Source organism: Callionymus lyra, chromosome 12, assembly GCF_982586985.1.
Source record: "Callionymus lyra chromosome 12, fCalLyr1.hap1.1, whole genome shotgun sequence".
NCBI lineage: Eukaryota > Metazoa > Chordata > Actinopteri > Syngnathiformes > Callionymidae > Callionymus > Callionymus lyra.
This window is the reverse complement of record NC_141829.1, coordinates 8,892,689-8,906,826: the sequence shown is the minus strand read 5'-3', so window position 1 is coordinate 8,906,826 and position 14,138 is coordinate 8,892,689. Positions and strand designations below refer to the sequence as shown.

General features: G+C 36.3%; 1 protein-coding gene across 4 annotated transcripts in view; it reads right to left on the bottom strand.

Moving 5' to 3' along the window:
- The window catches only part of hecw2a (HECT, C2 and WW domain containing E3 ubiquitin protein ligase 2a), a 45,259-nt gene extending 31,460 nt beyond the window's left edge, over positions 1–13,799 (bottom strand). For all 4 annotated transcript variants that reach the window (XM_087803783.1, XM_087803786.1, XM_087803784.1 and 1 more), the window contains exons 1-2: positions 13,027–13,799; positions 3,753–4,367 (exon numbers count right to left, since the gene is read on the bottom strand). In XM_087803783.1, coding sequence (XP_087659909.1) covers positions 3,753–4,134 — 382 coding nt within the window. In that variant the 5' untranslated portion in view covers positions 4,135–4,367; positions 13,027–13,799. The remainder of the gene's footprint in view (positions 1–3,752; positions 4,368–13,026) is intronic.
- Between the last annotated feature and the right edge of the window lie 339 nt (positions 13,800–14,138).

Genomic DNA, 14,138 nt, shown 5'->3' with positions numbered 1-14,138 from the left:
GCTGCAACCTCCAAAAACAGTGTGGACAAACTCCCTGTGAGTTAAGAATGTTAGTAATAGAAAATTCAAACTTCACTCAATTTCTACTCACCCTCATGTCGACTGAGGGTTGGGATTATTTTCAGAGTAATACCTTCTTTTTAAAATTATAGACAAAAAAGTCTGAATGAAGCTCAGTTGTCTTCGTCTTCATCTTCGTCCAATAAGACACTTAAAAACATCCAAATACCTCCAAACTGCTCGTCTGTAACGTCCATCTTGTATTCCTAGTATTTCCTGTCTGTATTGCTTACTGTATTATTCTTTAAACTTATTTTAAAACAAGCTTTAAATATAGAATTAATAAACTTATTGAGGAACAATTCCTCATGTTAATGCTTCAATACACGAGGGACGTTACAGACGAGGTGTTTGGAGGTATTTGGATGTTTTTAAGTGTCTTTTTGAACGAAGACAACTGAGCTTCAGTCGCTACATTAAAATGAACAAACATTTTTGTCTATAACTAATGTTTATGTTGCAATTAAACTTCTGACTGCAGTCATTACAACTTCTACAGCTGAAGGAACAATGAAATCCTGTGAGATCCCGGCCATGACTGAGGACGAGTGGATACAGTCGACTCCAGCAGCTTTTAGAGCTGACGTTTGGACATATTTTGGTTAAAAAACATATTAAATGATTCACAACTTCATTGGGAGTCATGTGGTCTGAAGCCGACCCCTTGATCGCACTGCGAGTTTTGAAGTGGTCACGTGATGGAGGCTGCGGCGCCTTTTTTTTGTCTGTTTAGTCGGCAAACTGTCAGTGATCAGTGATTCCAAAAATAGCTGCAACCTCCAAAAAACAGAAGGACAAAGTGTTAACTTCCTGCGAGTTAAGAAGAAGAGGGTGAGTGATTCCGCCGCACGAGGCACTTTCACACACAGATTAATGAAGCTGGGACGCGAGGGGGAGTGAAGGGGGGAGAGAGAGAGAGAGGGGGGGGCAGTGGCTTATCATTGAATGTCTGCTTAGTCGAGGAAAGCGGCAGCACCTCTGGGGTATTGGAGGCAGGAGCAGGTAATGAAGTCCTGCAGCCTGATGATCGATATGAGGTGACCTGACGGCACCAGTGCCGCACCAACATCAGGAGAATCTAATCGGCCCCGGTCCGGATGAAGTCCAGGAGGTCGTGGCGCTGATGCCTCGCAAGGTCAACGAGAGAAGTTTTTTAAAGTTACTTACACCAACGTGTTTTTTTTAATAGCATGGTACAAAGATATACAGTGGCTTTAGAGATGTCTTAACCAAAGTTTGGTCTTTGTGTTTTGTAAATAGAATACTTGGTGAAGTAACAGAAACTGTTGTCCAGCAATTAAGGGGGAAAAATAACTTTCAATCAATTTTGATTTTGATTTGTTATTGTTTTTATCACGTAGTTGAGTAAGTGCTACATTAAAATAACCTAATACTTTACCAAGATTACCCATCACCTCTGAGCAAACATTGATGTTAAAACATATGTTGTTAATATTTTAAAACATTTTCACAACACTGTATTTATTCCACACATTATTCATTTATTGTTGTTATTTTCTATTTTTTGATGACGCATACAAATAATATTTCATTTTAATCATAGTTTTTATGGTTACTATTTCAATGAAGTTTGTATAAAATAATTTGATTATTCTATTTACAATTAAAGTAATAGAAAATTCAAACTTCACACATTTTCTACTCACCCTTATGTCGACTAAAGTTTGGGACTACTTTTGGAGTAATACCTTCTTTTTAAAATTATAGACAAAAAAGTTTGTTCATTTTAATTTAGCGACTGGAGCTCAGTTCATCTTTGTCCAATAAGACACTTAAAAACATCCAAATACCTCAGAACTGCTCGTCTGTAACGTCCATCTTGTATTGCTAGTATTTCCTGTCTGTGTTGCTTACTGTATTATTCTTTAAACTTCTGCTAAAAACAAGCTTTAAATATAGAATTAATAAACTTATTGAGGAACAATTTCTCATGTTAATGCTTCAATACACGAGGGACGTTACAGACGAGCAGTTTGGAGGTATTTGGATGTTTTTAAGTGTCTTTTTGAACGAAGATGAAGGCGAAGACAACTGAGCTTCAGTCGCTACATTAAAATGAACAAACATTTTGTCTATAACTCATTTTTATGTTGCAATTAAACTTCTGGCTGCGGTCTTTATGACTTCTACAGCTGAAGGAACAATGAAATCCTGTGAGATCCCGGCGATGACTGAGGACGAGAGGATACAGTCGACTCCAGCAGCTTTTAGAGCTGATGTTTGGACATATTTTGGTTTTAAAAAAGAATTAAATTATTCTCAACTTCATTGAGAGTCATGTGGCCTGAAGATTCTGCAACACCAGAGTCAAGTACTCAACAATACTACATATATAGATATATATACAGTATATATATATATATATATATATATATATATATACATATATATATATATAGTTGTTCCTACAGTACTGCAATATACTGTATTTTTGCCCCTTTATCATGATACGTATCGCATAACACACACCCCTAGTTAAAAAACTATAATTGAAACCAAATAAGAAACCAAAGATCTTAAGTAAAAAATAATTTGACTTTCATTCTTTGTTTTAAATCGCTGTGTGTGACAGAGTCGGGGTTCGGACCACCTGGTCTCCCCCGGCCTCACGTGTTATTGTGGAGCGAAGCAAAGCTGCAGCTCGTCGACTCAGCTCCTGCTCTTGAGAAGAGTCCCGTCTCCAGTTTCAGTATTGACTCTTTGTTGGAAGCCGTTCGGCACACAAACGCCGGTGGTCTATTCTCAGCGCCTCGCAATCAAATGATCAGCCAAAACGCACTCCGGGGACGAGTGAGGTCAAGTTTGTAACAGCGCCGCAAACCTGAAGTGACTGAACGCTGAACTTTTGCCGATACATCCATCAACCTTCAAGGAAACTTGAAAAGAAGTCTGGCTTAAAAACTAGAAGAGCAGGTAGCATCTGAATATTCAGTGGTTGAATTTAACATTTTAAATGTAAGTAAGTAAGTCATTTTTATTTGTATAGCGCTTTTCCAGACCAGGGTCACAAAGCGCTTAAACAATCAAAACAATATTCAATAAAGTATATACTTTAAAGATCAAGATAAAACTGATAACACAACAGCTGAAATTCGTTTTGAGCATTTAATAGTTTACAAAAATAAATTGAATAATTTCTATATTGAAAGGTTGGATCTTTTTTTAATTTAATTTACAGAATGAATATTTTCAAAATTAATGATTTTCTTACACATAGAGTTTGATATTCAATTTATTTTAATATAAAAATTAAATACAAAAGAATAATTAAAATGATTATATTGATTTTTTTTTTAATTGTAGCCTTTCAAATTAAATTAAAAAATATTGGTGTAATTGTGCCACCATTTTATATTGAATTTTGAAAATTAAAAACATTTAATTCAGGCCATTTATTTTTGAATTATTTCAATTAGAATATCAAACTCTATGTTTGAAAATATATATATTTTGACTTTTTAACTAATTATAACAGAACACAAATTCAACATTTCAATATAAAAACTATGAATTTAATTATTGAAAATAAATAAAACTAATGCTTAAAAAATGAATGAAAAGTTTCAACATTTGAAACATTCAACATTCCAACATCACTGATATACTAATAAAGCCCTTTAAGGAACAGAACCTCAGGGTAATGGATTCATTTGTCACAAAAGTTTTCTCACCGATGTGGTACAACCCGATCCAGTCGGTGGCGTCCACCTCCTCCTTGATGTCCCAGGTGATGATGAGGTTCTGGCCTCGGCCCAGCGTGTACTCCAGGGTGGACGCGGTGAGCGAGGACCTGCTCTGGGACGTCACCAAATCCGTGTCGCTGTTGGCCCTGGTGAGCCCGATGGGACCGCTGACCACCGAGACGCTGTCCACGGCGGCGGCGCCCCCCCTCTCCGCCAGGGTCCGAAGGTTCTCCGGGCTGAGGGTGTGCCGGAGGTGAGGGCTGCGTCTGCGGGGGGCCGAGAGGTGTTCCCGGCCCCCGACCGAGAGGTTGGGTGGATTGTGGGAGCGAGTACGCGCCGGGAGGACGGCGGTGGCGAGGGACGGACGCATGATCGCTCAGTTGCTTCTGAAGGAACCTCAAAGGAAGTGTCGGTACTTGTGTTACTTCCCCATGTTCAGTGGATTTGAATCCAGCTGAGATGATGCTCTAGTGGAACATCCTTGAAGTCTTGGTAAAATCCATTGGCGTCCCCGAAACCCTCCGGTGTCTTCCAAGATGGCGAAAATCTTCTTGTCTTTTTTAAATAACGTTTTATTGTTGGTGATGCAGCTTGGAAGAAAAGCTGAGGACAAGAAGAGAGAGTTTCAACAACAAATCTCGTTTACGCTTAGTCAGGAAAACATTCTACTTCTACTTTAGGAAGTCTTAAGTCATTTTGAAAAAACTAAAATAGTTCTGGAGAAAGATATTAACGGGTCAAAAGCAAGTGAAAACCTCAGGTTAAGAGCATGTTCTGTTTAGAGCAAAGAGATACAATAGTAGTAGCAGCAGTTATTGAGAGAAGCTACAAAAAATGCTAGGCCTATAGAAGAAACCACCTAGAGATACACAACAAAAAACATCATATTGTATACTAAAAAAGGTTAAAAAAAACAATTTTAGCAAGTAAAAAGAAGTTAATGTTGTTGTTTTGAGAGAAGCTAATGATGGTTAACAACCAATATAAACAACTTAAAAACTCAAAATTCAAACAAAAAAAAGAAGAGGCAAAATTCCAACTTCAAACTTCAGGTTATATTATATACATATATATACACAGATATATATATATATATATATATATATATATATATATATATATATATATATATATATATATATGTATTCGGGGAATATTTTGTTGTTTTTAGACTGAAGAGAAACAATAATAGTAGCAGTAGCATGGAGGTTTTGAAAGAAGCTAATGATGGTAAGCATAACATGACGAAAGAAAACTCAAGATTTAATCTAAAACAAAACGTTCAATTCAACTTTGGTCTTTGGTCTTTAAAAAGCAATGCAGTGTTGTTTTTAGTGAAAAGATAAAGAATAGTAGCAGTAGCAGCATTTATTGTGAGAAGTAAAAGAGAGGCTAATGACAATTAGCATCTCAACAACTAACATAAATACCAGACAAACCTTCAAATTACAAATAATTCAAATTGAAATTTCAAAATTCAGGTAAAGGGAAGATTATGATTTGGGTTTTTTTTAACGAAAAGAAACAACAACAGCAGCAGCATGGAGTTTTGGAGAGAAGCTAATGCCAGTCAGCAAAACCAACCACTTACTCAACAAACAACAAGTAACAAGTTACTCAACAAAAAAAAACCTTGAGATTTAAACTAAATAAAAACTTCAAAATAAAACTTCAAACCTCTTGTAATGAGCGTTTATGGTGTTCAGAGCGAATAGAAAGGAACATTAGCAACAGCATTTAGCGATTAAATAAAACTATAAAAAACAAACTTCCAACTTCATATATCAGATAATGAGCAAATGGTCTTTTAAGGGTGAAAATAAAAAACAGTACTAAAACAATGGAGGTATTCAGAGAAGTAAGTAAGTTTAAGCTTATGAGAAGCTAATGACGGTTAGCTTAAGCACGACTATAAACTCAAAGTTGAAAACCAAAAAACATTGGAAAATACAATAAGACACAATAATCACAAGAAGGATAACAGGGGGTGACAAAGACAAAAAAAACAAAATCTCAACAGAATCATGGATCAGTATCTCATTCATTTGTTTACATGTAATTTAGTAGGAAATCTTCATAGTTTTCTCACACAACTAACTCCTTCCACATCGTAACCAATTCCTTTTCCTTCACATCAATGGTACAGTTTTCATGAATAAACTGATTAACAAGATTTAAACCGAACTCTAAACAGCCAGTTGAAGGTCAAATCTGGAACACTATTCCCTGTGGATGACGACGAGGACACTTCAACTGAGAAAAATCTCTAAATTTAGGAAAATTATGTCACAACACGATCTGGAGTTTATAATCCATGCATTTGTGTTGCTTAGACTATTGTAACAGTTTATTTTGGTGTCTAAACAAGAAGGATGTGTCTCGCCTGCAGTTAATACAAAACTCTGCAGCGAGAATTCTATGCCGCTCTAGTAGAAGAACTCACATTTCTCCGATCCTTAAAACTCTTCACATTAGTTTCTTTCAGGATCTATTTCTTTATTATTATTATCTATCTAAAATTCTGGTTCTTACTTTCAGATCTATTCATGGTCAGACCTTCCATCAGTGATCTGATCCAGACTTACATTAGTTTGACACGTGTGGTTAAAATAAAACAGCAGATTCAGAATTTAACTTTAAGAGTAAGAATCCCACACGTTCATGTTCAGACTGAACGCTTGTGTTGTTGTTGACTCTGGACCTTCCACGGTGAACGATGGATGAAACATTTAATGAGAGTTTTGAGCTCCTGCTGACCCCGCCCCTCCTTCCCTTCCTCCGGGGCCTCCTGAGAGGAGCCGACTAAAATGATTTAATTTTAAATCCATTAACCGCAGCAGACCTTTGATGAAGGGAAATCTTTACATGGTGGTAACGACACACACGTTCATTTACATCCGCAAACAGCAGCAGATTATTTCGCCTCTGTACAAGTTAATTACATGTTTTTTTTTTACACTTTTGACCAAAAATACCACTTTAATAAATGGCCATTTGTTAAGATTTAAGGGTAACACTAAACTTCAACTCCTGAAAAATGTAATGTAAATCACATTGAGCGTCTGGCGATGAATCAGTAATAACAAACATCCAAAAGAGGTAGAAAACTAAAGAGATCAGAGAAAACTACAAAGCCCTTAAAGGGACTTTCACGTCTGGCCTACGAAGAAACAATAACCACAAAATAAAATATATATCAATTATGAACCTATTTTTATAAACAAATAATTTATACAATTAGAAGAACTAATTAGAAGAACTTGCTTATAAACATTTGTTTATACATACGTTTGTTTGTAAGTAAGAAAACATTTTACTGAGTTATTTAAAAATCTCTTTATGGTTGTAAACAGAGAATCGAAGTATATCAGTGCCAACAGAATGTTACATTGTTAGATTTGACTTTTCAAATGTTGAAACTTTTTTTAATTGAAATGTTTGAATGTTAAATGATACAATCATGTGTATATTGAAAGGTGTTTTTTTTGTTGATAGTTACTATATATACCTTGATCGAAATTTCAGCCAATCATGAGACGTGCAGACGAACATGTGACCGTTTTTAAATGTAATTAAAAAAGCTACGAATAAAAAAATATTACATTAAGATTTATTTTTTTATATTCTAGGTCGAATAGAAAATAATTAATTAAATATAAAGTTATTCAACATGGGCTGGTGGCACTATTATGTCATTTCTATATTGAATTCAAAAGGCTAACAATAAAATTTCATCACATTTAGAACATTTATTTTTGAATTTTTGGAATTAAAATATCAAAATATGTGGAAAATAAAAAAAACATTTTGAAAATATACAGTTTTTTAACATTGTCTGGTGGCACTATTATACCGACATTTCTATATTGAATTAAAAAAGCTACAAATAAAAAAACAATAATTTTAGAACATTTATTTATGAATTATTGAAATTAAAATATCAAACTCTATATGTAAAATAAAAATAATTAATTTTGAAAATATATATTTTTTCAACATGGTCTGGTGGCACTATTATACCAACATTTTTATATTGAATTTAAAAGGCTACAAATAAAATATGTCACATTTAGAACATTTATTTATGAATTATTGGAACTAGAATATCAAACTCTATATGTACAAAAATATATATATATATTTTGAAAATATACCCTTTTTCAACATTGTATTGTGGCACTTTTATACCGACATTTTTATATTGTATTTAAAAGGCTGCAAATAAAATATGTCACATTTAGAACATTTATTTATGAATTATTGGAACTAGAATATCAAACTCTATGTGTAAAAAAATATATATATTTTGAAAATAAACAGTTTTTTAACAGTGTATTGTTGCACTATTATACCGACATTTCTATATTGAATTTAAAAGGCTACAAATAAAGAAATATCGAATTGAGAACATTTATTTTTAAATCATTTACATTACGTTTTCAAACTTTATGTGTAAAAAAACAGTTTCCAACTAAAAAAAAAACAACAACCTTCCAATAAAAAAATTATAATTAAAATTGTTCAACAACTAAAAAAAAGCGAAATGCTAAAAACAGAAAGTAAAACCAAAAGAAAAAGCGCAGGAAGAACATATAAAAAACCAAAAAAGAACAGAGGTCGCTCTAGGTTCACGGCAAACTGCCCACATCCCTTAACCTCAAATATTCTCTTCAATCGGCTCCACGTTTATAAACAACACAGATTTGCTGACACGACACAGTTGTGTTAAGTTGATGCTAAAAGAAAAAAATGTATCGATACTTTATTTGCATCCGGATGCGAGTTAATGAAGTAAGAGCCTCATAAATCAAGCTGTGACGTGAGGGAAGCCTGGACATCCCTGACAGGACCAGATTACTGAAGCACAGCGTCACACACACACACACACACACACACACACACACACACACACACACACACACACACACACACACTCGGGGGGCGGGGGGGGATTTACGACTAAATAAAACCTTCATCACAGATGTAGGAATTGGTAAATCCTGCTCACGTGTGCACAGAGACTCACACGGCGTCCTGAAGCCGCCATCAGGGGCGGAGCGGCAACAAACAAAAAAAACAAGAAGCCAAAAAATAAGAGTAAGAGGCAGAACGGCGTTATGTAACCGCGCCATTGTCTGAGGCCAGAAAACCTCCGAGACGACGACCATGATGATGATGATGATGATGATGGTGATGATGATGATGATGGACGTGTCCCGAGCCTGTGGTTTTTTGACAGACGAAGGTAGGGAGGGATCAGAACGCTAAGACGCTGTTGCTGTTCTCCAGACACTTCCTCTCCGGCCGTGATGTGAATACTAATCAGACATGCAGCAGGTTGTCTGAGCGAAACGTTTTCTCACAAATACACTCGAAAGGAACATCTCGTCTGCGAAGGCCACGTGTCGACGATCGACACCAATATTTCCTTCGTATAAAAACCTGATTTTGCACTATGAAGCTTGGAGAAAAAACATAATTATTTCTATGTTGAACACAGTTTAAATAAGACTATTTATGGAGACACAAGATTCCATTATTCAGCGGTTAACACTAAGTCTGGTTCTGCTCGAGGTTTCTGCCTGTTCATCCACACTGTGGCTCTTTGTGATTGGCCGGGACCTATTTGTCTTTTGTATAGTGATATTTAAACTGAAAAGTAAACTTGAGAAAACTGTAAATACTATTGACTGGATGTGTTATTTGAGCAAAAAACAAACAAATAAATAAAGTAAAAGTGCATCTCAATTGTCACAGACTCTAACAGTGAACAACGAAATCTAAACAAAAAACACTTGCACTTGTGTATGAGTTTCCTGAGGGGAGTTCCCTGTAAATCAGTTTTTTTAATTTATTAAGAAATATTAATATTAATAAAATACAGTAATTTCAGCAATATTTTTTCTAAACTTGCTTTTAATTGAATTAATATTAAAATTTATTATAATAATAATAACAATAGTGGCTCATGTTTATTCATTCATTGATTTTCTACCGCGATATATCTTATGGGGGTCGCGGGGAGACTGGAGTCTATCCCAGTTTCATTGGGCGAGAGGCAAGGGACACCCTGGACAGGACACCAGTCTGTCGCAGGGCACACACAAAGACACACAACCATTCACACACACACTCATACCTACGGACAATTTCCCCCAAGTTCTCAATAAACCTCTGTATGTTTTTGGACTGTGGGAGGAAACCGGAGTGCTGTGAGTAAACCCACTCAACACTGGGAGAACATACAAACTCCACATAGAAAGGTTTAATTAACTATAATTCCATCTTTTAAAAAAGCTATTTTTTTATTTTAGTGATAATATACATTAGATGTTCCTCTTTTTTTCAAGTGAATTGATATAAAAATATATTTTAAATGTGTTTAATTCTTGTACGACTACATGTTATTATATATCAATCCCTTCTTGCTGGCTTTAAACAGACATGATGAGAAAAAGATGACGAAGATTATCTCTGCTGGAGTTTATGAGCCGTGATGTCATTGAAGGGACTCCCAAATTTATGTGTGTGTGTGTGTGTGTGTGTGTGTGTGTGTGTGCGTGCATATGTGTGTGTGCATGTGTGTGTGTGTGTGTGTGCCAGCTACCCAAGGTGCCCGCTCTGTCGGGCACTAAAGTGCTGCAGTCTCCTCCACATGAGCACAGTGGGGAGACCCAACACACACACACACTCACACACTCACACACACTCACACACACTCACACACACTCACACACACACACACTTACACACACTCACACACTCAGGTGTGAGTCAAACTTGTATCAAGCAGTGAAAAAACAGGGGCTGCCGTCCTTTAATTAATACTTTGATAAATATAAACTCAGAAGCTTCACGATACTTGAGTCACCATGAGTCCAAAGTATTGAAGTGAGATCAAGAATCTCATCACCATTTGGTTCACGACGTAATAACGAGGGATGTAATGTCGGCGTCCGAAGGGATAGAACCTCATAATCTGATCCTCCAGAGTCCACACGAATGAAGAATATGGACAAACACAGCAGGAGGAATAAAAGTGTCTTAAGATGTTTCTTGAAGGAGTCAGTAGATCATCAAACACAGAGATGGTTCCAAAGCTTAGGAGCAACAGTCTGGAAGGATTTCTCTCCTCTGGTCCTGAAGCGTGTTCAGGAACCATCAGTAGATTCTGATCCACAGACCTCAAAACCCGAGCTGGGGTGTAAGTCTGGATCAGATCACTGATGGAAGGTCTGACCATGAATAGATCTGAAATTAAGAACCAGAATTTTGAAAATGGATCCTGAAAGAAACTGGCAGCCAGTGAAGAGTTTTAAGGATCAGAAGAAATGTGAGTTCTTCTACTAGAGCAGCTCAGAATTCTAGCTGCAGAGTTTTGTATTCATTTCCAATTTAAATGCAGATTAAATAAGGGCAATTACCATAAATTAATCTTATTTTGTTTATTGTAAAGTAAATAATTAGCCTGAATTATCTATTTCTACAAGTAAAATAAATAATAAAATGTGGTTTTCAAGTGTATTTTTTCTATAATTACTTGACTTTCATTAGTCCACACACACACACACACACACATACACACACACACACAAACGCTCACTCTCTGGAACAAATGTCCTTCTTTCGTCCACTTCTCGAGCGAGTGCCTCTCAGGGTGTTTCTCCAGAAGCTCTGGATGAGTCACCGCTCAAGAGTTATGACTCTGAGGCCAAAAATGGACGCGAGACGGATTGATATCCTTCTCGGGCTAACTTTGGACGAAAGTCTGATCTATTAATAATGGAAAAAGGGAGGATTAATCACATCTGGATCTTTATATAGATCAAGACTCTTCCCGGATCTGCTGAGTTATCTTTGCAGGTCGTCGCCGTTTCAAAGTCATGAAGTCGGAAAAAAATGCAAAAAACAATGGCGGCAGCTTCAGACGATGATGATGATGATGAATGAGTCGGTTATCTCTGGGTATATTTGAAAGCAGAAACACATGAACTTAACTTTGAATTCTCTTGTTCGTCTACGACTCAAAAAGGAAGTGACCATGACTCGAGAACAAGACTCGCGATACCACCAAGTGAGTTGCAGCGACTCACTAAACAGGATGGAATCACTGAGTCTCACACATGCGAGTGAGTCCTAAAAAAAGACTTGAATGCAAAGTGAATCCAGACAAAAAAAAAAAGTAGACATGAGTCACTCATACTTTTGTCCGGGTTTAACCACAGAAGTCACAGCAAAATATATACATTTTAAAACATGGACCTTTAAGACGATAGACAATATATGGATATGACTTTTATTCTGAAAATATTTTAAAAACAGGAAGTCTCTGTTTCATGTCTGTTGGCAATAGTAAGTAATATTTGCCAGCAAGAGAAAATATTTGTTATATTATTTATGTTATTTTAACTAATATAAGCTACTTTTAATTGAATATATTTAGAGTTTATTGCAAAACATTGTAAAGTGGCGATTTAACAATTCACTGTAGCTCACTTCAGTTTAACGACAGTTTATTTTATTTATTATTAATTTAATTATTTTTTTTGTTTGTTTATTTGACTTCATGTTCAATGTTTAAATATTGTCAGATTTTCAACTTTACTTTTTAACCCCACTTAAGGTAATGATTTGTATTTTATTGAACTTATTTATTGTATCACAACATCACACAAAAACATCATTTGTTGTTGTTTTAAATTACCGGCAATACATGAAATAACTTAATTGAACAAGATAGTACTTAAATCAGTTAATTAATAATAATTACAAGCTGTTTTTAAAAAATATATGTTGGTAAAACGATAACAATATCACCCAAAAAAACAGGAGTTTATAAAGAAGTAATGGAGATATTCTGGTATGTAAACACAGCAGCAGCAGAGTAAACGTGCGGTCAGTAAATAACCTCACACACACACACACACACACACTAAAAAAAAAAAAAAAAACCCAGGTTACATAAGACTTGAGAGGTTTCCAGCCGTGAAGGATCCGGTCCTGCAGGTCTGTGGGTGTGCAGGTGCGACCGGCTGCCTATTGGATTACTGTGGGAATTCCCTACGTCATCCTCTCTTCATGCATCCTCCACGGCAGGACACATGCGACCAACACATCGATCCATCTCCTAATCCCCCCCCCCCCTGCACACACCACCCTCTCGACCACAACAGCCGGTAACCATGACAGCACCGACCAGCATCACCGACAGACAGAGATGCTACTTTTGACGCAGGGATGCGGGCGACGGTGAACACGGTACCTGCGTGTGAGCTGCTGCTCCGGATCCCGCAGTAAAACAGATCGAGAGAGAGAGAGAGAGAGAGAGAGAGACGGGGTGGGGTGTCGCGGTGGTGCTCCCCCTCTTTTTTTTTTCCTCTCCTCCTCTTCCTCTTTCTCTTCCTCCAGCTCCGGCAACACGATCTCTGCGGAGTTCCAGGACACTGCAGCAGGAGGATGGACTGATGCTGCTGCTGCAGACACGACCACGCTGGTGCTGATGCTGATGCTGATGATGATGCCGAGCTTAGAGGATCAGAGGGTGTCGTCACTCACGTCCTCGCCGCCGCCGCAGCAGAGAAATGTGTCCAGATCCAGATTAGACGTGAACATATTTGGAGGAAGCCTGAGGGAGGGTGGGCGGTGACTGCAGCCCGAGCATCAACCTGTGGACCCGATGCTGCTGCTGCTGCTGCACTGGACCGTGAGTGGAGGGAGAGAGAGAGAGAGGGATGGAGAGAGAGAAGGAAGGAGAGAGAGAGAGACGACGGGACAAGAAAACCTGCTACGACACAAATCACAGGCTTTTTTTCTCCCCCCCCACGTCTTTAAAATGACTTATATTTACTGATTTTTATCCAAAAATTCTTATTGATTTTCAGTGTCAGGTTTGACGGATAATTATTTTGTAACGTTTACATTTGTAGTATAGTTTTTTTTAATAGTTGTTATATATTTTTTGTTTTATTTTTTATATATTTTTTATTTTTTTAATATATTTTTTATTTTTATTTTATTCATAAATGTTTTTCGCAGGAGTTTATAAAGTATTTGCAGGAAATATATATTGTGTAATTAAATGAACCTTCTCCCTTTATTTCAATGCTTAATTTGCTTTAATCTTAAAAAAAAAAGCCTTAATGAACTTATCTTAAGGATCACCAATAAATACGTTTTACAGTGAAGTGAATTATTTATTGTATTATAGAAAAATATATATACATGTATATAAATAAAATTAAAATAAAAAAGAGGACATAGAAAAATAATCGCATGTTTGTTTGCACTCGCAAATATTAAGGAAAATAATCGCAATACATGTTATGTCAATATTTTTTCAATAATCGTTCAGACCTTCATTACTATCTGAAATGT